The following is a 23,249-nucleotide window of genomic DNA, read 5'->3' on the forward strand; positions in this document are numbered from 1 at the left end:
ATCGACGCCAGATGGAGCGGAGACCTCAGGCAAGTCGGCCGAATGTGTCCTCGTAGTGTGGCAGGGGTACTTTCGTCATCAATTTTAATGTAAATACCTAAAATAATTGATATACCGGCTCGTACACTCACTGCTTGGGGATAAATAATATCAGAATTCAGCATTTTGACAATTAACGGATGACGACAGTTGACGTTGTCGGGGGTTTATCGAGGGGAAATTAAATTAACCAATAAGTTTTTCAGGGAATACTGAAACCACCCTCAATGGAGACGTTGCTCGCTTATCGGTGTATTTTTATTTTTCGATAATTGACGGTGGGCAAGAGTGATTATATCCACGTATATATTTTCAAACCGAGACATTTCGTCAAAGTGGGAAAAACATTTTGGTATCTGATCAAGCGGCGAGACCTCTGGCATACGTGGTTCGTGATTCAGGGGCAGTAGTTTCTCGGCAACAATAAACTCGTGATCGGGTACTGCGGTTTAACATAATTTTTTTTTAATTTTTGACGAATTGTCGGAGGTGGTGGGGCTTCTGGGCTGGTGATCGTCGGTTTGTATTTTTGGAGAGAATTGTTTCTTTGGGATCGCGGAATTGGGAGGGACCCGGAAAATCACTCGGATTCGATCATTTTTGTGGGTTTTATTTTTACACAACAATAGGGGCCAAATATATGCCGAGGGTTGTGATTTATTAATGGCATTTGTGGCACTTGACGTTAACAACTTCATTCCGAAATTGTCGTTAATTTCGTGGGAGAGGAGGGGAGAATAAACATTTTTTGAATTTTTTGGAGTGTCGGGGGATCGGGTAATTGTTGGGCAAATCTCGTGATGTTTTTGTTTAATCAATTCATCTGTTGGGTGAGAAGAAAAATCGAGTTTACTTTCTGCTCTGAGAGTTAAAGTCCAGGAGAAAATTAGGGTTTTTAGATAGTTCTGAAAATGGGATGAGAATAAATTGAATTTCATGATTTTCTGGGGTAAATGTTTTGCTGAGTTTTGTCTTTTTCTCATGTCACTTATGACACTTGACGTTGACAACGCCATTCTTGAATTGTCATTAATTATATGAGTTAATTAACACTTGAATTTTTTTAAATGTCGGTAGCTCGTTTAATTGTCGTTTTTCTAATTTAGACTGAGTTCAGTCAATTAATTTGTTGGATGATTAAGAAACGTCAAGTTTATTTTTTGCACTGAGAGTCAAATTCCAGGAGAAAATTGGATTTTTTAAATAATTTTGAAATTGGGATGAAATAAATTGAATTTAATGATTTTCTGGGGTAAATGTTTTGTTGAGTTTTGTCTTTTTCTCATGTCACTTGTCACACTTGATGTTGACAAACCATTCTTGAATTGTCATTAATTATATGAGTTAATTAACACTTGAATTTTTTAAAATGTCGGTAGCTCGTTTAATTGTCGATTTTCTAATTTAGACTGAATTCAGTCAATTAATTTGTTGGATGATTAAGAAATGTCAAGTTTATTTTTTGCTCTGACAGTCAAATTCCAGGAGAAAATTGGATTTTTTAGATAGTTTTGAAATTGGGATGAAATAAATTGAATTTAATGATTTTCTGGGGTAAATGTTTTGTTGAGTTTTGTCTTTTTCTCATGTCACTTGTCACACTTGATGTTGACAAGCCATTCTTGAATTGTCATTAATTATATGAGTTAATTAACAATTTTGAATTTTTTGAAATGTCAGTAGCTCATTCACTTGTTGAAACTGCAATGAAAATCCCTCAGATTTAGTAATTTTATTGAGTAAACATTTCATTTTTAACATCTATTAACATAAATTTTTAACATTCTGCTAAACATTTTCAACATCTTCATTCCTAAGTGAAAATTGATTATACCTCTTAATTAATGCAATTCGAGAGAATGAGGAAGATTTTTTTTATCTTTCCTTAACTGCCAATAACTCATTTAATTGGTGTTAAAATGCGATCGTATTTCCATTCAAAGAGAGTTCAATCAACTACTCCGTTGAAAATTGAAGAAAATCAAATGTCCATTTTCTCCCGAGACATTGATTGCACGATAAAATTGTATGTCGTCAGGTACTTGTCCACCTGATAAAACCGTAATAATCCACGATGAGGGTTGTGGCACTTGTTAGTGGTGGTAAAGACTCGATATTCAACCTGATGCAGTGTGTTGCTGCGGGTCATGATGTCGTGGCATTGGCTAATTTATATCCCATTGGAAAAGGTAATTAGTGGTCCAAACATCTACCTTACATTTTTTGTTTATTTATTTGAAACGTATGGCATAAAGTGAAGGGATAAGATGGTTTTCGTGCTCTATGAGACTTATAAATTGGTGGGAATGAGCTTTCAAATGATTTTTTAGGTGTCCTGGTCTTATTGAAAATTTGTAGATAACGTACGAAAAAAAATTTAATTATAAATTTATAAATTTCAATTATAATTATAATAATTATAATTACAATTTTATTATAAATTTTGTCTTAGACCTGATGAATTCGCTAGAAAATTCTGTTGGATTTCTACTGAATTTTCACTTGTTTGGGTGATTCTATTGAAAAAAATCCGCAGAATTTTTTTTACAGAAATGTTCAATGGAAAATATTCTATCGGAAAAATCATTAGTATTCAATTTTTCTATGAAACGCATTCAAAAAAAAATATTGGGATACTTTCTATAGAAATCCCTCTGCTCAAATTTTTTTCGTTTTGTTTAATTTTTTTAATGAAAAAAAAAGAAAAATAGAGTAGGATAAATTTGTGAAATTCATGTCGAGGAATTCCTACAGACAAGTCTCAATAGAAAAAGTTTAGTCAAGACATGAAATTTTCCTGATTTTTTCTGTAAAAATAATAGAAGTTCAATAGAAATTCAATGAAATTCTCTTCAATAGAAATTCTCTATCGAAATCACGAGATGAAAAAATGCATTGATAGTGATTTCCCGAAATGACGATGCTTTCCAGATGAGCTGGACTCATATATGTATCAAACTGTTGGCCATCAGGGGGTTGAGTACATGGGTAAGGCCATGGGTCTGCCACTATACAGAGAGCCGACCTTCGGCAAATCATGCATGAGGGAAAAATACTATTCACCCACTCAGGACGACGAAGTGGAAGATTTGTACAGGCTTCTAGCTAAAGTCAAGGTAACGTACCTCGTGATTTATCGTTTATTCATACGTGATTATATTTATTTAAAGTATATTTTGCACTTAGGAGAAGGAAAACATCAATGCTGTTGCATCCGGTGCTATTTTGAGTGACTATCAGCGAATTCGTGTTGAAAATGTGTAATTATTTGTTCATGAAGTATTTATCGTGACTCGTTAAATCGAAATAATTGAACATTTATTTTTATTTCAGGTGCAGCAGATTGGGATTGATATCGCTGGCATATCTGTGGCGCAGGAATCAGGACGAATTGTTGAAGGAGATGATCGCGTGCTCACTCAATGCTGTCATTATTAAAGTCGCGTGTCAAGGTCTTGAGCCCAAACATCTGGGGAAGAGCATTTCTGAGATGCAGCACAATCTCGGCATTCTGGTGAGTTTGAACACTAGAGATTAATAAGGCTTAGCGAATTTTTATGCCTCTTAAGGGTTTAGGAGCACTTGTTGGCTCGGAATTCAACGACAAAACGTTAATTCAAAGTTGGAATATTTCCAATCCTTCGGGTATTCCCTTACTTCTCGCAGGTTTATTTCTGGTGATGCGCTATCAACGGTTTCTTTCTGTTAAAAAATATATATCAGCCAGGGAATTTCTGATATTTTATTCGTTTCACATTCAAATGAATTTTTGGGTGGAGATGAACTTCAAATGTATGAAGACAATCTAATTTTTTGGGGAAATTTTTGGAAAAAGCCGATGGTTTCTTATTTTTCTGAAGGAGTTATTCTCTGAGATTTTTAAAAAAATCAAAGAAAAAAAATTCTTGTATAACAATCGCTATAATATAATTTGAATAAATTCAATATCTAATGACTCATTTATTCTTTTAATATTATCAAATTTCTCAGCAAAATTTCGTAATTTTTTGAAGAAATCAGCAGAAAATGATTTTTTTGTGCATCCAAACGCAGGAAATTCCAGTAGTTTTTATTGATTTTTTTGTAAAAGCATTTTCTTTCTTTGAGATTTTTATCTAGATTTTTTAGCATAAGTTTTTGTTTTTTTCTGATTCTCATTAGAAAAACAAAGAAAAATAAATAAATTCTCTTATTGAGAAGCTAAAAATTTCTGTATCAAAATCACAATACAATAAGTTTTTTACAAAAGTTAGCATCTATCAACTTTTCAATTTTCAAAATAACAAAGTTATGTAAAAAAATTCATAATTTTCAATGGAAATCAACAAAAAAATAATTTTTCCATTCGTTCAAGCTTGGAAAATTCCATTATTTATTTTTATATTTTAGAATAAAGATGTGTCAATGGCTTTTGAAATTTTTATATGAATTATTCTTTGAGATTCTTTATGTAGACATATTTTAGCATAATTTTTTCAAGTTTTTAATCCTGTTTTTTTCATTTCTCATTACAAAATAAAGAAAAAGAATAAATTTCCTTATCGAGAATCTGAAAATTTCTGTATAAAATTCCCAATACCACGAGTTTTATGCAAAAATAATCCAAAATTTTCGATGAAAGTCAGCAAAAAAAAAATTCATGCCTGCAAACTCGTAAAATTGAAAACACAAAGACTTGAATTATCATGGGTCACTCATTTTATCTCCAGAACGATAGATACGGGATAAACGTATGCGGAGAGGGCGGCGAGTACGAGACATTTACCCTAGACTGCCCACTATTTATCAAAAGCATCGTCATGTGAGTCTTTTATCACTCCCAAGACAAATAAAAGAATCATCACCACTTGTGTGCAATGAGTGCAACTTTTCTTTTATCTTTTGGCATGTTTTTTTAATTTTTAGTGACGAGTATGAGAGCGTGGTACACTCTGACGATAAAATAGCACCAGTTGGATATCTCAATTTTAAGAAAATACATTTGCAAGATAAAGCTGTGAGTTTATTTATTAATGAATTCGTATTTACACAATGCATCGATAATTATGATTTTGGGGGAATTATTTTGATAGGGGGACTTGGAGAATCTCACACTCCACGAGAGACTTAAAAGTATACCGGTGAAGACACCGTATGATTATATTGCTGAGATTGTTGGTCCTGAGATGCAGGACGGATGCAACTTGTCGGATAATGAGAATGATGAGACTGATGGGGATAGCAAGAGCCTCAAGTCATCAAACTCTGGTGAATTTATACTTTATTTTTACTGTCGAATGGAAGCTGTAATCCCTCAAATTTAGGGATGTCCAAGTATCTTTTACAGTTTGGTACAAACTATAGATGCAGCCATTTTCAATCATCAAATTTGTCAATTAAATTGCGTGAGATAAATTTGAAAAGTAATCGTGAATATTCAGTGTCATTCACATTACATTTTGCACAGAATTCTAATTTTTTTAAACATTCGTTGTTTATGAACAAATAATTGACATTGTTTAAACTTTCGGAAACCTTATGGTTTTAGGCATGAAATGGATTCTGATAAAATTATGAATACGAATAAATTTGTTACGATTCCGAACAAATGAGTTTTATGGTGGGAAATTAATTGTTTATAAATTGTTGCATCTTTTATTTAATTAACAAATTAATTGTTTATAATTATAAATTATTTCAGCTCTGCAAAGTTTGAAGAGTAAAATCATTGTAAAATGTCCGAAAATTTCGGGTCAAATGGGGCTCAAATAAAAGCTCTGATGTGCGACTACAAAAGTAGAAAAGCATTTCACTGGGGAAAAAATAGCCAAAGTACTTGGATATCCTTGTTTCCAATTTTTCGTGTTAGGGTAATTAAATATGGTTTAAAAAGTCCGAATGTATGAGGTCTTTTTTTATTCATTTTTTTCAAAAATTTCTTATAATGGATCAATTGAATTTCATGTATTTTTTATTAATACACACGTTAATAAGCTCCATTCATTAACGCCAATTAAAATTCAATTTTTCATACAGATTCAAAAAATTGATGTTTTTCTAAAAATCGATTTTTCAACGATCACTTGAAAAATTGTCATCAAAATGGAATTAGTCATGGCTCAAAAAATTGATAACAATACCCTCTTGATTCTATCAGAATATGATGGGGGTCACACAATTCGTTGTTGAGTTACAGCACATTATTTATGCGATTTGAAAGAGAAAATTGTTTGTTCATGATTACTGAATGAATTATCATCAGTAATAGCAATTAAATCAGGGCTTGAAAAGTATATTTCAATGGCTTCTTAATCAAGTTGACAAATGGAGAGAACAGCATCATTACTTATCAAGTTACACAATACCGTTATGAGCTTTTGATATCAAAAAATCTGTCCCTATTAAACTCAGGTACCAGTCTATTATGTTGAATACTTATTCATATTGAATCATGCTCCCGACTAACTTCTGACAGAACCTGGGTTAAACTCTGGCTAAATCCTGAATAAACCCTGATTAAATCCCGGCTATATACTGATTAAACCTGGATTGAACGTTGACTAAACCCGGACTGAAAACGTATTCGAGTCTTGAGAGGGTCTGAATGTAGAATTATTTGACAGAACGAAATAATACCCGAAATTTTGCTGACATTTCAATTGATTGTATTATGAATTTTAAAAAAGAGAACCGATTCGCAAGCAACTTGCTAATTTATTAGCAACAATACCTACATTCATCGAAAAATTTAAATAAAAAAAACATGTAATTTTTATAATTCAGGATCTTTTAGTCCGCCTAGTCCAACAGAATCGAAGTGCGATGATGAGGTTTATCCAGATATTCCAATGGCCAATAGAAGTAAGACTGGATGGCACTGGTTCGGTGGCATCATAGGAAAAGGCAGTGATACAAAAGTAGCTGTGGAAGAGGCACTCGATAAATTAAGCAGTAGGTAAACTTTACTTGAATTATTATTTTCCCGTTGTCTCATTGTATGACAGCAAAGATCCATGACTCTGGGGGCGCTATTTATCCTCAGATCTCGTTGAGCACGAGGGCCTTGACATGACGAATCTTGTCGGTGTGACGATGTACGTCAAAGACTTGTCTCAGTTCACTACAATTAATGACGTTTACACAACGAGATTACCACATATGAATCCTCCAGTTAGGGTGTGTATACAGTGTCCCATTAATGTACCTGTAATTATCGATGCACTGGCCTACAAGGGAATCCATCAGAATGATGATGAGAGGGTCTTGAAGAAGCACACGATGCATGTGCAGAGTATCAGCCATTGGTCACCTGCCAGCATCGGACCTTATTCACAAGCTGTTCGGGTAATTTTTTTCTTCTTTGATTCATCAAGACAATTTTCATTATTGGGTTTTCATTGGTACATCCAGAATTTTCGAAATTCCGGACGATAATACGAAAATAATGTAGTTCGTAGACGAGAAGGTAATTTGAATTAAAATCCACTATGGAAAAGTATTTTGAATTCTTACGAGAAATTAAGTTTTTGCCAATTTCTGTTAAAATTGTGCAATTTCGTCGTGCAATTTTTCATTAAGGGGAGGCTGATGAGTTTACCACTTCAGTTCTCAGGTGAAAATATAAGAAAAAATTAGGTTTTGATTTTTTTCACTGGTGGAATCTTCACAACTGAGGAGTTTTAAAAATCTTCATTTTGTGGGTTTTTCAATTTTTGTGTTTCGAAATTATTAAGAAATTGAGGTACATAATGAATCATTCAGGTATGATTTTTTTAAAGATTTTTGTCATCATTTTTCTCATTATGCTCGGAATAAATAATTCGAAAAATCACTAATTTTTGAAAATTTTCAATTCAGCTAGTTAGATTTGCATACATATTATGCATGAGGACATTTCTGAAAATTTGATTCCTCCGAAACCTCTTTTTGATGCATAAAAACATAAAAACTCAATTTTTGCCTATTTTTTCGCATTAAAACTGAAGTGTTAAACTCATCAGCATGAAATTTTTTTTTCAGAAAATCCATAGGGACTAATTTTTTGGGTGGTATTGTCTTGGGATAAACCTTATCCCAATGTCTAGAATAAAATGCTTGAGCATGAATTTTCCAATTTTTTTTCTTAAGTTTTATAACGAACAATTGAAAAAAAAATACATGAAAAAAAATTATAGAATAGAATATCAGAAGAAAATTCCATTCGAATTTTGAAAAAGAATCATAATATATTTTTTGTTTTTTTCATTGCCTCGATAGATCGGACACATAATAGCCGTAGCCGGACAAATACCCATGGTACCTGGTAATTTATCACTCCTTGATATGAATATCAAGAGACAGTGTCGCCTGACCCTCAGACACATAAATCGCATTGTCAATGCGATGGACTCGTCGACACAGTTGAGAGATATTGTTCAGGGGATTTGCTTCTTGACGCATCACAGTTATATCGCAGAGGCCAGGAAGGAGTGGGAGAAACGAACCAATAATGCCATTGTTGATTACATCGTTGTACCTCAGCTGCCCCGCAACGCCCACGTCGAGTGGTGGGTTTGGGCACATAGGGATAACAATAGATTTGAATGTGAGTTTTTTCTTATATTTATTTCATGATTTATCTCGCGATTTTTCTGTTCATTATTGAGTCCTCTGGTCCTCCATATTTATTTGCCTTAAAGTTATGTGGAAATATTGATTCATGATAAATTTTTGTTTAGATGAAGAAACTGGGAGGTGTGTGGGGAATTTCAAAGTGGCAATACGGAGAAGGTGGAATTACGAGAATGATGTTTCGGCGATAGTTTGTTACTTGTCGACGAGTGAGTATTTTGGGTTTATAAATTAATGGTGATGGGGAAACTTTTCTTGTTGACCATTTTTGAGAATGAGACATGTAATTTTATTTTGAAATTTTTTAATTGCATGACAAGAAATGATTTTTTAAATAGAACAATGACGATGATGATTACTTTATGAGAGATATTGTCATTCCGGAATGGCTTGTTTAAATTTTGCAGGTTTGAATTTAAATCTGGATATTGAACCGTTAGAAAGCATTTTAAAAATCTGAAGAAAAATTAGAAAGTTGACTTTTGGAGAAAGATTGATGAAATAATTTAAGAATGACAGTTTTTTAAAATTCCGAGCGTTCTATAAATAATTTATAAACAATCGTAACAAATTTATTCATATTCAGAATTTTGCCAGAAATAGATTTCATGCCTGAAAAAATGAGGTTTCCGAAAGTTTAAACAATTTCAATTATTTATTTATTCATATGCACCGATTGTTAAAAAAAATAATGATTCTGTGCAAAATGTACTTTGAATAACGCTAAATATTCGTGATTTTTTTCAAATTGTTCTCACGCAATTTCATTGACAAATTTAAAAAATACTTGGATATGCTTATAAAGGTAAAAATGCACGTTGTAAAAATGATAAGACCCACAGTTCATTGAATCATCTCTTCCTGATTGAACTCCCATCATAACGTTCAATTGAAATGCATTAAAGTTTCTCCTTAACCACCGAAATAAATAATCCAAAAGTTCCAATATACACCCGGAAAATGACGTAAACTAATGATAAATATCCCATGTCAACGTATTTTCCAGGGTCGTCCAATTCGACTGGAAACTTGGCAACCGAAACATCGTTAAATTCATCTGAATTAACGGATGACGAGCTAACTGAGGCCTTCGAGTATCTCCTCGCTAAATTAACTAAAGACTCGAAGAGTGAAAATCCAACCTGTAATTTACGTATTTTTTACAAAGCTGCTAATTCACCGGGGCCCAGCATGATTCGAAGGGTTCTCGATAATTTTTCAAATCGTAACTTGGTTCCAACAATCGTACCAACAACACATTTGCATAATTTCAGTACCTTCTTGTCCGTGTGTGGGGTCAGACACGAGTAATATCATTACTCCCTTGAGATTTTCTTATTCGCGCAAAAGAAATAATAAACTGGTCAATTATTAATTATTTACACAAAGGAATTTAAATAGGAGACAAGAACAAAAACTCATATTTCAATATGTTTGTATTTTTGTTTTGTTAAAAATGCCAATTGCTGGGACGATTTAATTATCTTGGGGGCCTCGAATAAACTTCACTCGATCAGTCCAGGAGACTCGTCTCTCCCAAGGAAATGGAAAAAATTCCCCTTTCCTTTTCGACTAGTCAAGAATAAAATCACACGTGAATCAGCAAAACATCATTTTGTTGGGACTTGGAATCGTTATTTTTTGCTCAACATTTCACAATACTTTCTTTATTTTATTTTTTTATCCACGAGGACTTGAATAAAAAATACTGCAAGTTCATTATCTAAAAATGGCATCATTTGGAAATGTATTTCAACCCGAGACAATATCAGGATCATTTCCCCAGAGATGATTAACTGATCGTCGTGATCATGCCATTGAACCTCACGATTGAATCGAAAGATTTTTTTCAAGTTGAAAACAAAAACGATAATGAACTCTCGGAAAAGAATGAACAGTGAATATTCGAGGGCAGTTCACATTCGATTCAAACTAAAACACACCAATGCCAGGATTATAAGCATGTTGTGAGAAAACATTATGTGAAAATAAAACGAGATATATTTTGAAGAAGTTGTCTGCATTATTATCTTTCCAAATGTCACAATCATTTATTGAATTCTTAATTCTAGTGAATGTACGCATGAACTCTCTTACAAAATAGAAAATAATTAATGTATGTTCAATGGAGGATTTGATTGATCGTGCGAGACATGTAAAAATGAAACGATAATCATCACTCAATGTGAAATCATTGGCTAGTCTGATAAATAACAATGATGGACGTCTTCAATACTAATCAAAATATCTTCAGCCAGTGTGGAAAATAGATTTAAAAAATACAACAAGTAATGAATCAACAGCCTTTGAGACACAGACGAAAACTAATTACATATGGTTGTCTTTTCTGGTCTTCACTTGAAAGCTTTGGATACCAAAGATTTTCCCATCTGCTGTCGGCTCAGTATGCAGTAATCACACTGGTAATTTTTCCGATTTATTATCAGATCCTTGCTCTCCAAACAGTCTGTGGAGAAATTGAATATTTTTTCGTTGTTTTATTCGAAAGATCGGATATTATTTTTCTAACATGACAAACACAAAATTCATGGCTAAACCCTTAATTATAGTGGAAAATAGTCCATGATATCACGTACGAAAAATTTTTATGAAAAAACAGCACTTTTTTCGCTTTTGAATGGAAGTTTTGTAATCACTCAAATTTAAGTTTTCAAATTGTTTTTTCGAAATTTTCTTATAAAGGATCAATCGAATTTTACGAATTTGTACATGAATGTAGACTTTAATTAACTTAACCTCTATTCATTGACACCAATTAAAATTAAATTTTTCATACAGATTTGAAAAAATTGATATTTTTCTAAAAATAGATTTTTCAACAACCCCTCAAAAAATTGTCATCAAAATGGAATTAGTGTTGACTAAAAAATTGATACCAATACCCTCTTGATTCTAACAGAATATGATGGGGGTCGCACAATTCGTTGTTGTTACAGCACATTGTTTATGCGATTTGAAAGAGAAAATCGGTTTTTTCATGATTACTGAAAGAACCATCAGTAATAGCAATTGAATCAGGGCTTGAAAAGTATATTTAAATGCCTTCTTAATCAAGTTGAAAAATTGTGAGAACAGTATCATTGCTTATCAAGTTACACAATACCGTCATGAGCTTTTTATATCAAAATCTTTATCTCTATTAAACTCAGGTACCAGTCTATTATGTTGAATACTTATTCATACTGATTCATGGTCCCGACTAACTTCTGACACAACCTGAGTTAAACTCTGGCTAAATCCGGACTAAAAACGAATTCGAGTCTTAAGACGGTCTGAATGTAAAATTATTTGACAAAACGAAATGCTACGCAAAATTTTGATAACATTTCATTTGATAATAGAAGAAGAGAATAGTAAAATAACAATGAAAAAAAGAGAATCCATTCGGAAGCAAATTGCAAATTTATGAGCAAAAATATATTCACTCGCTTCATGTCATTCCAATCGAATTTTTTTCGTACGTATTAACTAAAAATTAATGACAGAAATACCAATCACCTAAAATGAAAAATCATCGAGTGAGGAATAAAGCATGCATTCTAGGTGAAAATTTGCAGTCTATCTCTGAACTCTAATGATGATGGATATAAGTATACCTAAGTGCAGATATTTGTCGCATGCACTGCAGTGCACAAGGTTTTCTTCCAGGTCGAGCCTTGGTGCAGTATGACATCGACTGCAATGAGGGCAATAACGACCCTTCCTCCACAGCCTTATTAACGTGATAAATGATTAATGAGTTAGTGAAAAGCCCTAATCATTATTTTGACCAAATCTCACAGTCTCACATAAGTTAGCACATCATATTCATAAACCCAGAGGAAATAACTCTCAGGCTTTAAGGATATCCAAGTACTTTAGCTATTTTTTCTCCAGAGAAATGTCTTTCTACATCTCTAGTCAAAGTTTGCGCACATTTTACAATGATTTTATCATTTAAACATCGCAGGTCTGAATTTAAATCTCGATATTAAACCGTCAGAAAACATCTTAAAAATATGGAAAAAAAATTGAAAGTTTACTTTTGGAGGAAGATTGATGAAATAATTGAAAAATTGTATTTTTTGCAATTTTGAAAATTTATAAACAATAAATATTCCACCATAAAAATCATTGGTTCACAATCGTAACAAATATATGAAAATTCAGAATTTTATTATTTTTTTGATGATGGAAAAGGATTAAATATACACTGCGGTCTGTACCAAACTGCAAAAAATCCTTGGATATCCTTAATTTTATAAGTCCAGCACAACTCGACATTTCTGTTAATCTTAAAAAGCAATGGAAAAAAAAGCCTCGATGACAGAATCTTTCACACCGTGATGATGATTTCACTAGTGAGGATCAACTGGCACATTAGATGATTACAAGGGATATTAATAATTAGCGATGAGGAATATCAATGATTACTCACTTTGAGCAAGGCACACAGAGCGTAGAAACGTAAATTCTGGTGTTTTTGTCCCCTTTTTTGTACTCGTGTTGCCACTGGGCCACACTGTTTCTGTCTGCACATACCATACCTCCAGGCTCTCGAGACCCACAACTTGCACACATGGCGCACTCCTGGCAGTGCCACCGTCCTTGTGGAACCCTTCGAAGACCCACGCAGTATATGTGATAGCTAGCATGAAAAATACATCAGGAATCATTACAAATTGGTCCAGAGTAATTTTGAGAGTTAAGATTTATGGAGAAAGCTAATTGAAAATTTTGTTTAGGAATTATGTTGGATTTCCAGGTGATTTGTTCTGAAATTTCATCGGATTGTTGGTAAAATCTAGCATTTTTTAAAATTGGCATTCGTTAGAATCCCACTAGTAAGTTAAATTCCAATTCTTTCAATATAATTATAACATTTTATTCATATAATTTTAATTGAAATTGAAATTTCTATTAAAATTATACTGGATCGCCATTGATTTTCTCTTGAAATATAATTGAATTTAGAACTGAAATAAAAGTTAAAATTACTGAATTTCTATTGAAATTTATGCAGTGGCTGCACATTTGACAAAAAATAAATTAAAAAACTTGATTACTCTATCAATTAAATCGACGATTATTCCTATCGCCTTCATCTTCAAACTCCGTCACAGAGACATCCAAACAATTTTTTCAAGCTCTCATTCAATGAATTCAGAATATTTTTTGAATTATCATGGAACAACCAATTTTTTTTTCAATTCGATAAATCTAAAAATAAAAAATATGGCTTAAATTTCATATAAACTCGATGGATAGGGCTCAACAATACTTTCATTAAAAAAAAATCAATTGAATAAAAACTCCAATAAAATTGAATTAAAAAAAAATAGAAAAAAAATAAAATTAAAAATTACATAAATTGCATTTTGGGATTTTTTGAATATAACCCAAAATATAACCCCAAAAATCCAAAACTCCAATTCAAACCATGACAAATCATCCCCTCGAAACGAAAAAAATATTTACCCTCTATCACACATATCACAGAACAGCATCTTGTCCTCATCAGCAGGATCATGGCACTGAGCGCAGGTTTTGCAGTCAGTGCACTGCCAGGCATACCCCTGAATATGGGGTACCATATCGAGTGTGAGATCAATGCAGGAAGGATGAACATACCCATTGCAAGTGCCACACTGTATCTGCACCTCGGGTTTATTGAACTTGTTCAAATTCTTCAAGCACATTTTGCACTTGAGTGACTTGTCCTTCTGATTGGACAATTCAATATCAACATCGTCCATGGTGGACTGTGAGCCCTCAGTGTCCTGAGTGCCATCACTGCTGGATGAGCTGGAATCGTCCGAGGAGGAGTCACTGTCGCTGTCACTCTGTGAGCCCTCAGACTGGCTGTCGAATTTCCTCTCGTTGGGCCTCATGGGGCCATACAGAACAGTATTGAGAGGGTAATACCTCAGCTCAGCTGGTGTATACTCCCTGTAATAATCCGTGTACTGTCCAGGAATCAGTGCAACTGGATAATGACTGATGCTCGTGTTGTTCTCGACCTTCTGCTGCTTCTTGGGCACATGAATGGTGAACGTCTGGAGATCTAAACTGCACTTTCTGGACTCCTTCCTCGCCTTGTTGAAGCCCACATTCCAGGACAGCGCCGACTGCACAGCCATCTCAGCCAGATCAATTCTATTCTTCTCAGCATTGGCAGCAGCTGTCAACTCCTTCTGCTTCTTCGAGTGCTCCTTAATCTGCTTTTCCCTCATGTGCTTTCTGTACTCCTCGTACTGATCCGGAAAATCACTGCACATTATGTCGAGTACCTCGGAGCTGCAGACAGCAGTTAGACCCATGTCGCACATGGATTCACTGACGAGACCGTTCTCTCGTAAATGATTTCTCTCCTCCATGTCCACCATTCGTCTCTTCAAGTCTGGATACTTTCGTTTGAAGGATTTAACTCCAAGGTACTGGGATATCTGCTCTTGAATCATGAAGGTGTCACCTTTACGATCAACTGGCCACTCGTACTCAGCTATTTTTTCAACTGTGAAGGGACCCTCGTCTGGGTCAAAGTTAATCTCCATTCTGCGATTTTTCACCTTGACCTTTTCGGATTCAGTTGTCGCTGTGCTCAAGACACTACCCTGGGACTCCTCGTTGACTATTGGCTCACCAGCTGTGAAAATGAAGGACTTTGTTTAGGGAAGTTTTGGGGGATTCGGAGGTTTTTGGCTGAGGGGGACAGGTATACGTCTGCGAGCCGCGCAGCACCGTGTATATCGGACGGGTGAATGTGTATTTTTAGATGTCTCGGTTGGAGACTTACCAATAGGGATATTAGGGAGTTCGGTGGAGTTTAATGTCACTTGAAGAGTTTTTGAATTTGGATGGATGGGGATATTCGGTGGACGAGCGTAAATGGTTGAGTTTTTTTTAGTTTAATTGTTAGGGTCGTGTATGGGAAGATATAGTTTAAACGTGTGAGAAGAAATGTCTTGGTTTTATACACAAATTGAACAGAAATTCTATTGGAAAATTAAATACCAAAGTTGCATAATTTTTAAAGCTGGATAACGTGTTTTTTATTTTTAAATTATCCAATAATTCTATTGCATTTCGCAACTTTCGTATTTAATTTTTTAATAAATATTTGACAGAAAAAAATTAATTAGATTTTTATTTTTCTGTATGAATTAATCTCATGTTATTTTATCTACAGAAATTCTAAATTTTGGTATTTAATTTTTCAATAATCAGTATAGAAAAATTTAATTAAAAAATATTGAAAAATGTGAGAAGGCCTTGTTTTTATAAAATTGTGTTCACAATTGGAAATTATGAATTGTAATTTCTCAAGGAATTCTATTCCTTTTCTATTGTATAGGAATTTTATTGGAGTTCCATGAGAATTCTAACAAAATGCGATGAAAAAATCACGCAACTTTAGTTTTCCATTTTTCAATAAACATTTGACAGAAAAAAATTCAATAGGATTTTATTTTTCTGAATGAATTAATCTCATGACATTTTGTCTATGGAAATTCTAAAATTATTCACCAAAAATTCTTATAAATCAATCCGAACAAAATAAATTGGACGGAAAAATCAACATCTATTGCCTTTTCCAATCAAATATCTACTGAAAAATTCACAGCGAAATTTAATCAACTCAAAACACAAATGGAATTGCCAATAAAATATCACTACAGTTCTCCTAGAATTCTCCATTAAAGTTCTAGGATACCAGTTCATCGGAAAATTGTTATTTTTATTTTTCGATTCGGAAAATCTCTATTTTATTAAAATTTAAATTTCTATGTTATTTTTTTATTCGAAAAATCGTGCCCTAAAAAATTGTTTCCCCGAACAATGTTCCCCATATTTCCCATACATTATTTTTATTTTTCCTTTCTGCTCGATTTTGCAATTCATTTACTTGCCTTCATCTGAATTAGTATCTGATAAATTTAACTTATTCCATGTTGATTTTGATGTCATTGTGATCCTAATATTCTCCATAATTTCAAACCTGTGAAAGGGAGATTTTTTTTTTCATTCTGAGACTATTTTTTCCAGTTTTTTAACGTAACTTTTGTTTTTGGGGGACAATTTTCCCGAAATAAATTTTACAAGGAACGATTTTCCGGGGAGCAAGCCTCCATTAGCCCATCTGTTCAAATCGTGCCCCACCACTACTAAAAAAAAAACCCTCACCATGTGCGGAGATGCTCCTAGCAGGTGTCTGTGACCTCGAAAATGACTCAGCACTCATCCTGGTCTCCTCATCGATAACCTGCACCGTAGAAATATCGCTCCTCCCCTCGAGAATCTTCTTGGAGCTAGGCGTGAGCCAGTTCTGGCTATCAGGAGCGCCAAAGGTCTCCTTCCCCTCCTTCCCCTCCTCCATCTTTCCCTTGTCCCCGAGATCCTCCAGTGGAGCTCGAGCATCCATCTCCAAAGCCTCCACCTCGAGTCCCTGTTCCTTCAGCGGATGGCTCAGAACCTTGTAAAGCTCCGATGAATTTTCAGACGCAATCTCATCATCTAAATTGATCAACGCAGTGGTTCTGCTCTCGATGATGCTGAGATTCTGCTCAATCCTGGGCTTCTTGGCGCCGAGATAGTCCGTCCTATCGAGTTTCCTCTTCCCCCTGCCCCGTCCCCGGCCCCTCTTGGGTGGAGCATAACTCTTCTGACGACTGCAGGTCCTCTTAGGCCTCTCGTTCTCCTTCGGTTCAACAGAGCTCACCGGTTCGTCGAGGGCCAGCGGATCCTGAGGGACAACCTCCACCACAGGCAGTCCAATTCTCCTGGGTCTCCCCCTCTTCTTCGGGATCTTGACCTCTGGAACCCTCAGCGCTGGCACCTCGTCAATTATCATGACATCCTGACTCGAATTCGAGTTCTCATTCACTATAATGAGCTCTGGGTGTGGCTCAATAATCTCCACATCCTCAGAATCGTTCTCAATAACTTGATTGAAGCCCTCAGCCAGCGAGCGCACCTGAGTGATGCTGATCTCTCGACTGATGACGTTCATCTGCTGTCTGCTGATGGCTGACGCTCCCGACGACTGGGGTTTGTGCTCCCTAGGAGCGACTGGCTGGATCGTCACGTCTGGAAGAATGTGGGAGAGTTTGGCCTCCAACTTGTACTTTTTCACCTCAACAGGAGCCACAGCTGGCTCCCTTCGCTTCAGCGACTCGTGCTCTGCGGGCTTGTTCACTATCGATTCAATAGTCACTTCAGAAACCTCAGGTGGTTCCTTGGATTTATGCTCAGCATCACTGGTGACAATCGTGTGATGCCCCTTCCTCGACAGCTTAATCTTCATAGACTCAATTCCCGAAGTGTCCGGCGACTTCTGCATCGATTTCCCCTCGTTCTCCAGTGGTGCCTGGATGATAGAAGCATCCCCACTCTTGGAGAGTTTGATCTTCACACCAATGGGGGAGTCTGTCTTGCGAGAGTCCAGGGTCACCTCGATGTCGTCCTTATCAGGATGAATGATGGTGGCATCACCTGTTTTCGACAGTTTTATCTTCATTCCGATTGAGGAAGCGAAGGCTTCAGGGACCGTTGGAGACACCTGAGGCCCTTCTGCTTTGGCCTTCTCCTGATTGGACTCCTCTACCACCTCAGGATGAATTATCGACGCGTCACCGGACTTTGAGAGCTTTATCTTCATCCCCAGTGGGGATTCCGTGCGTCGAGGAGGCAGATCTGGCACCTCCAGCTTGTCCTTAGGGCTCTCCGAGGCTGGGGGGTCCAGGATTGAGGCCCCACTCTTCTTGGATATCTTCATCTTCATCCCCAGGGGGGAGTCCGTCCGCTTCGACTCCTCCTCGAGGTCTGATGGAACTATCGAGGCGTCTCCACCCTTCAAGAGCTTTATCTTCACCCCCAGAGGGGATTCTGTTCTTCTCTGAGTCTCCGGGGATATCTCCCTGGGCTCATCCTCGACTTTATCAATCTGCTGGATTATCGAGGCGTCACCTGTCCTCGAGAGCTTGAACTTCATCCCCAGGGGAGAATCCGTTCGCTTCGGCGACTGCTGCACATCGATTTTGTGCTTCTGCAGGTCTTTGAAGTCCTGTGGAACGATCGAAGGGGCTTCCCCTGATTTAGAGAGCTTTATCTTCATTCCCAGGGGGGAATCAACTCGTCTGTCATCAGGGGGTGCCTCACCTGATTTAGAGAGCTTTATCTTCATCCCCAGGGGGGAATCAAGCCTCCTGTCCTCTGGGAGATCGAATTTCTCTGGCTGAACGATTGAAGCATCACCTGACTTCGACAGTTTAATCTTCATTCCCAGGGGCGAGAGAGAGGACGACTCCGTCCTCTGAACTTCGTCAGTCGTCTCGTTGGAGATGATCGAGGGATGTCCACTCCTCGATAACTTCATTCTGATTTTTCCCAGTTTTTGCCCCGGGCTGTCCTCTGGGTTTGGGGAATTCGCAGCTGAACGGATCTTCGGACTCTTCGGTGATCTCGGCTCTGCACAGTCGGCTATAGCTGACTTTGCTATCTTCAGAATTATCCTGGGCGAGCCTATGTTCTCGATCTCGTGTTTATCGTGCTCCTTTCGAGCTGTCTCCACTGCTTTCGACTCGTCACGAGACTTCGGGGAGTCCAGCATCTTACAGGTGGATTTCTGGTCTCGCTGGATCAGGAGACTTGTTTTTGGGGTGGTTGGGGTGTCGATCCTGGGCTCTGCCAGGGGGATCTCGATCTTCGGGGGCTCCCTCAAACGCTCTTCGAGGATTGATATTTTTGGGAGGTTTCCAGTGGATTTCTGGAGCACAGGCTCCACTGATTTTGACTCGACCTTCGGGTCCTCTGGGAATTCCTCCACAGGCTTCTCCTCAATTTTTTCTTCTTCTTCTCTTGCAGGGTTTGATGACTTCGTGGAGACCCTCGCCTCCTCCTTCAGCTTCCTCTCGCTCTCCAGCTTGGCTGCCTCCGATATTATCTCTGCCTCGGAAATAGCTATTGGATCTGTTATAATTTCGTCCAATTCGGCTTCCAGTTCGCCTGGATCATCCTCAGGGGGGAACGACTGGTCAGGCTCACCTGAGTCCTCGATGTGATCGTCGAGTTTGGGGGAGAGCACCAGGGGAGACACAATCTCCTGCACCTCGGACTCCTGTAGGAACTTGACAGCACACTCCAGCTCTGATATCTCTGGGTTCGAGGCCAGAGGGTCGATGTCTCCAGGAAGGCCTGCCAAAAGCTCATCTGGAATGTCCATTTTCTCCTGCTGGTCCAGGTTGAAGGTCCTCTCAACGTGCTTCATTGGGGAATCTAGGGACATCAGTTCTTGCTCCAGGTCCTCAGCAGAGTCTGGGGACTTTGGTAAATCATCTGCGAGATTTTCCTCGTCGATTTCCTCGGGCATCACTGGGACGTCGTCGAAAGCCTCTATCACGCCTTCGAAGAGGTCATCCTGGGGCTCGGGCTCTGGAACAGCTGTCGAGAGCTCGATGTCTTCGGTATTTTGGGGCATTTCTGAGGGCCTGGAGGCAGCCTCAGGAGGGGATTCTGGTGGGGAATCGGGAGTTTTGTCGAGGAGGGGAGGAGTTTCATCGGTTTCTGGAGAGGAGGGAGACTTCTCTGGGTGGAGGTCCTCTGGGGCTTCTTTTGGGGACTTGGGGACGTCGGAAATATGTTCTGTAACTTCGGGGATTGCTTTGGGTATCTCCTGGGGGCTATGAGCGTTCTCGAATTTTTCTGGGATTGTTTCTTCAGGCTCTGAGGCTGCAACGTCAGCCTTTTCCTCCAGAATCTCGGAATTTTTGTCTTGGAATTCTTGGAGATCAACATCAGTTTCAGGAGTTTTAAGATCTTCTTGGGGAGCTTCTGGGCGAGACTCTTGAGCTTCTGGCATCTCTTTAACATCAGGAACTTCTGGGGTGGACTCATCTCCAAGAGCTTTGGACTCTAGTTGTTCATTCAGAGGATCAGACTCATCAAGCAGATTCTTCGGGGATTTATGTGCTTCTTCAACTGCAGGAGATTCTTCCACAGGTTTTTCTTCTTCAATCCGAGGTGGAACTGGTTCAGAAGTTGATTTATCGTCGACAGCAGCTTCTTTCAGGATTACTGGACTCCTGGGAGATTCTTCATGCGGTGGATCCTCCTCTTCAGGGGCTGGTGGAACCAATTCCTCTGTAATTTCTTCTTCTTTAGGAGTTGATGGAACCAATTCCTTCGTAATTTCTTCTGTTTTAGGAATTGGTGAAACCAATTCTTCAATTTCTTCTTTTTCTTTAAGAATTGATGGAGCCGACTCCTCTGCAATTCCTTCCTCTTCTTTAGGAGTTGGTGCAACCAATTCCTTTTCAATTCCTTCTTTTTCTTTAGGAGTTGGTACAACCAATTCCTCTTCAATTTCTTCTTCTTCTTTAGTACCAGGAACCAATTCCTCCTCCATTTCCTCTTTCTCTTTCTCAACTCGAGTCAACTCTTCTATTATTTCAGTCAGAGTTTCAGCAGGTGCCTCTGCCTGCTCCTCCACCTCCATCCCCTCAGCCTCTAATTCAACATCTCGCGATGCCTCTGTCTGCTGATCTCTTAAAGAATTAACATCAGAATCAATTTCCACTGCTGGCTCCACTTCTGGGATTTTCTCTTGCTCAATAATCCCATCGTTGAGAATTCTTTCTGACGAGGGGGGAATCTCTTTCACCAACTGGTCAACGAAATCCTGACTCTTGTCAGGTTCATCTTCTCCTGGAGAGTCACCAGGTGCCTCTTCTGTGATTTCCATTGGTTCAGACTCTGTTTTCAGTTCCTCGGGCTCTGGAATTTCCTGGGGAGAATCTACTTGCATTTCTTTGGGGGATGGTTTTGGGACTTCGAGGGGAGGAGCTGCAACAGGTGCTTCTGGCCCCTCAGCCTCATTATTTTCGACTATAGGTAGATCTGTTAGGGTTTCAGACTCGATTGCTTCGGGATTATCAGGGGTTTCGATTGGATTTTCTGATGTTAATGAAGGGGATTCTACTTTAGATTCTACTTTAGCTTCTGCAACATTTTGATCGATCCCTGGAAGAGGTTGGGGACAATGCCCAGGAGGTAATGCCCCTGACGGAGTCTCTGAAACCTCATCCACTGGACATTCTGACACTTTTCCCCGGGGATTATCCTCCTGATTGCTGGCAACATCTGGAACTACTGCTGGTGAATCAGAATTTTCAGGAAGAGCTTCTGCAGGTGCACTTGTTATTTCTGGTGTCGTTGGGGTAGGTTTAGGACTCTCTTTGGGTTCAGTCTCGTGAGGCACAAGTGGAGCTTCGATGAAGTACGTGGGGTCCTCCTGGGGCTCACTGCTATGTTTGTCTACTAAAGGCTTGCAGGAGAACACCACCTTGGGGGTCTTCTCAGTCTCCTCTTCTGAGACGACCTCCTGGGAGTCGTCAGAGATGTAGGCCTCTCCGATCAATTGGAGACTTTTATTGATCATCGACTCTTCTTTGATGTCACTGGTCTTCTTTGAGTTTTTTCCAGCTTCTGGAAAGGAGAATGAAGAGGTATTAGTCTTTTGGTGAGCTGTGGGTGGCAGTGGAGGACAAATAGGGAACTTGAATGATTTATTAATGACTTTTGCTTCGGAATAGAAGACTTGCAATAGCTCAAATTTAAGTTTCTAATTTTTTTGTTACGGCAACTGAATAGGGGACGGTAGGGTAAAACGGACATTTGACTTTTTTTGAAATATTTATGACGGATTGAACTGTGCATGAAAAGGAATAAGTTTATTTTTCAATTGAAAAACAATTATCCCTCTTTGTGATCAGCTTAGGGTAGCTGTGTGAATTTGGAGTCGAAGTTTGATAAATCGATTTTTTTATTATAGTATCCATTGTACTCAGTAAGTACCTGAACGTACCACATTCATTTTCGTTTTTACCAGGCACCACTAGACGTAATNTGATAAATCGATTGTCATTCTTATAGTATCGAGTGTACTCAGTGAATACCAGAATGTACTACATTCATTTTCATTTGTACCCCGCACCCCTAGACGTAGGAGGTGCGGGAAAAATCGTGCAGCGTCGGAAATGAAGGTACGGAAAAAATTTTCATGAGCAAGGATTCAGCATGGATAGTACTTGTATGTACTATATTTTTCCATTCCATTTATCAACCCTTTCAATACTTTACCCCCTTCTAAAATCACGGAAGAGGAAAAACGCAATTCTGAGGCGTCCATCTGCCTGTAGGGAATCCAAATGATAGGTTTTAAGGCTCTATCACTCATAGTTTCCGAGATAATCGCGAAAAACGAAATCGCAACAAAAAATAATTTTATTTATCTTGTATAGGGTGTAGGAAGTGGAAAAACGCACCTCTGAGCCGTCCATCTGCCTATAAGGGACCCAAATTATAGGTTTTAAGGCTCTATCTCTCATAGTTTCCGAGATAATCGCGAAAAACGAAATCGCAAAAAAAAATTATTTTAATTTATCTTNGGAATCGAATGGAATAGGTTTTAAGGCTCTATCTCTCATAGTTTCCGAGATAATCGCGAAAAACCAAATCGCAACAAAAAATAATTTTATTTATCTTGTATAGGGTGTAGGAAGTGGAAAAACGCACCTCTGAGCCGTCCATCTGCCTATAAGGGACCCAAATTATAGGTTTTAAGG

The 23,249-nt window shown here is 37.6% G+C and overlaps 2 protein-coding genes across 3 annotated transcripts; one reads left to right on the forward strand and one right to left on the reverse strand.

The window, feature by feature from the left end:
• Positions 1-17: 17 nt before the first annotated feature.
• Positions 18-10,638, forward strand: LOC107043128 (diphthine--ammonia ligase). 2 transcript variants are annotated; one of them, XM_015264451.1, is made up of 13 exons: positions 18-89; positions 2,078-2,228; positions 2,971-3,155; positions 3,226-3,299; positions 3,373-3,553; positions 4,749-4,840; positions 4,945-5,035; positions 5,112-5,286; positions 6,802-6,969; positions 7,061-7,362; positions 8,275-8,602; positions 8,736-8,837; positions 9,635-10,638. In XM_015264451.1, exons 2-13 carry the CDS (start codon positions 2,114-2,116, stop codon positions 9,937-9,939), a joined length of 2,118 nt encoding a protein of 705 aa, XP_015119937.1. In that variant the 5' UTR covers positions 18-89; positions 2,078-2,113; the 3' UTR covers positions 9,940-10,638. The 2 variants fall into 2 exon arrangements, with proteins under 2 accessions (XP_015119937.1, XP_015119938.1); XM_015264452.2 differs by lacking the exon at positions 18-89 and adding an exon at positions 454-558.
• On the reverse strand, positions 10,343-22,110 carry LOC107043127 (titin; the record flags this gene model as incomplete). The annotated part of the gene is given in 4 exon segments (XM_015264450.2): positions 10,343-11,095; positions 13,067-13,276; positions 14,107-15,274; positions 16,813-22,110. Coding segments are annotated over 4 exon segments (6,728 nt in total), but the record flags the coding sequence as incomplete, so codon positions are not given.
• Positions 22,111-23,249: the final 1,139 nt, after the last annotated feature.

This window comes from Diachasma alloeum, unplaced genomic scaffold (genome assembly GCF_001412515.2).
Source record: "Diachasma alloeum isolate Michigan unplaced genomic scaffold, Dall2.0 Dall_scaffold_00547, whole genome shotgun sequence".
NCBI lineage: Eukaryota > Metazoa > Arthropoda > Insecta > Hymenoptera > Braconidae > Diachasma > Diachasma alloeum.

Excerpts from the sequence above, each read along its gene's own strand:
- LOC107043128 (XM_015264451.1), top strand. The coding sequence starts at position 2,114 with ATGAGGGTTGTGGCACTTGTTAGTGGTGGTAAAGACTCGATATTCAAC. Across the intron at positions 3,156-3,225 it reads GGCTTCTAGCTAAAGTCAAG|GAGAAGGAAAACATCAATGC; the intron begins GTAACGTACCTC and ends TTTTGCACTTAG. Across the intron at positions 5,036-5,111 it reads TACATTTGCAAGATAAAGCT|GGGGACTTGGAGAATCTCAC; the intron begins GTGAGTTTATTT and ends TTATTTTGATAG.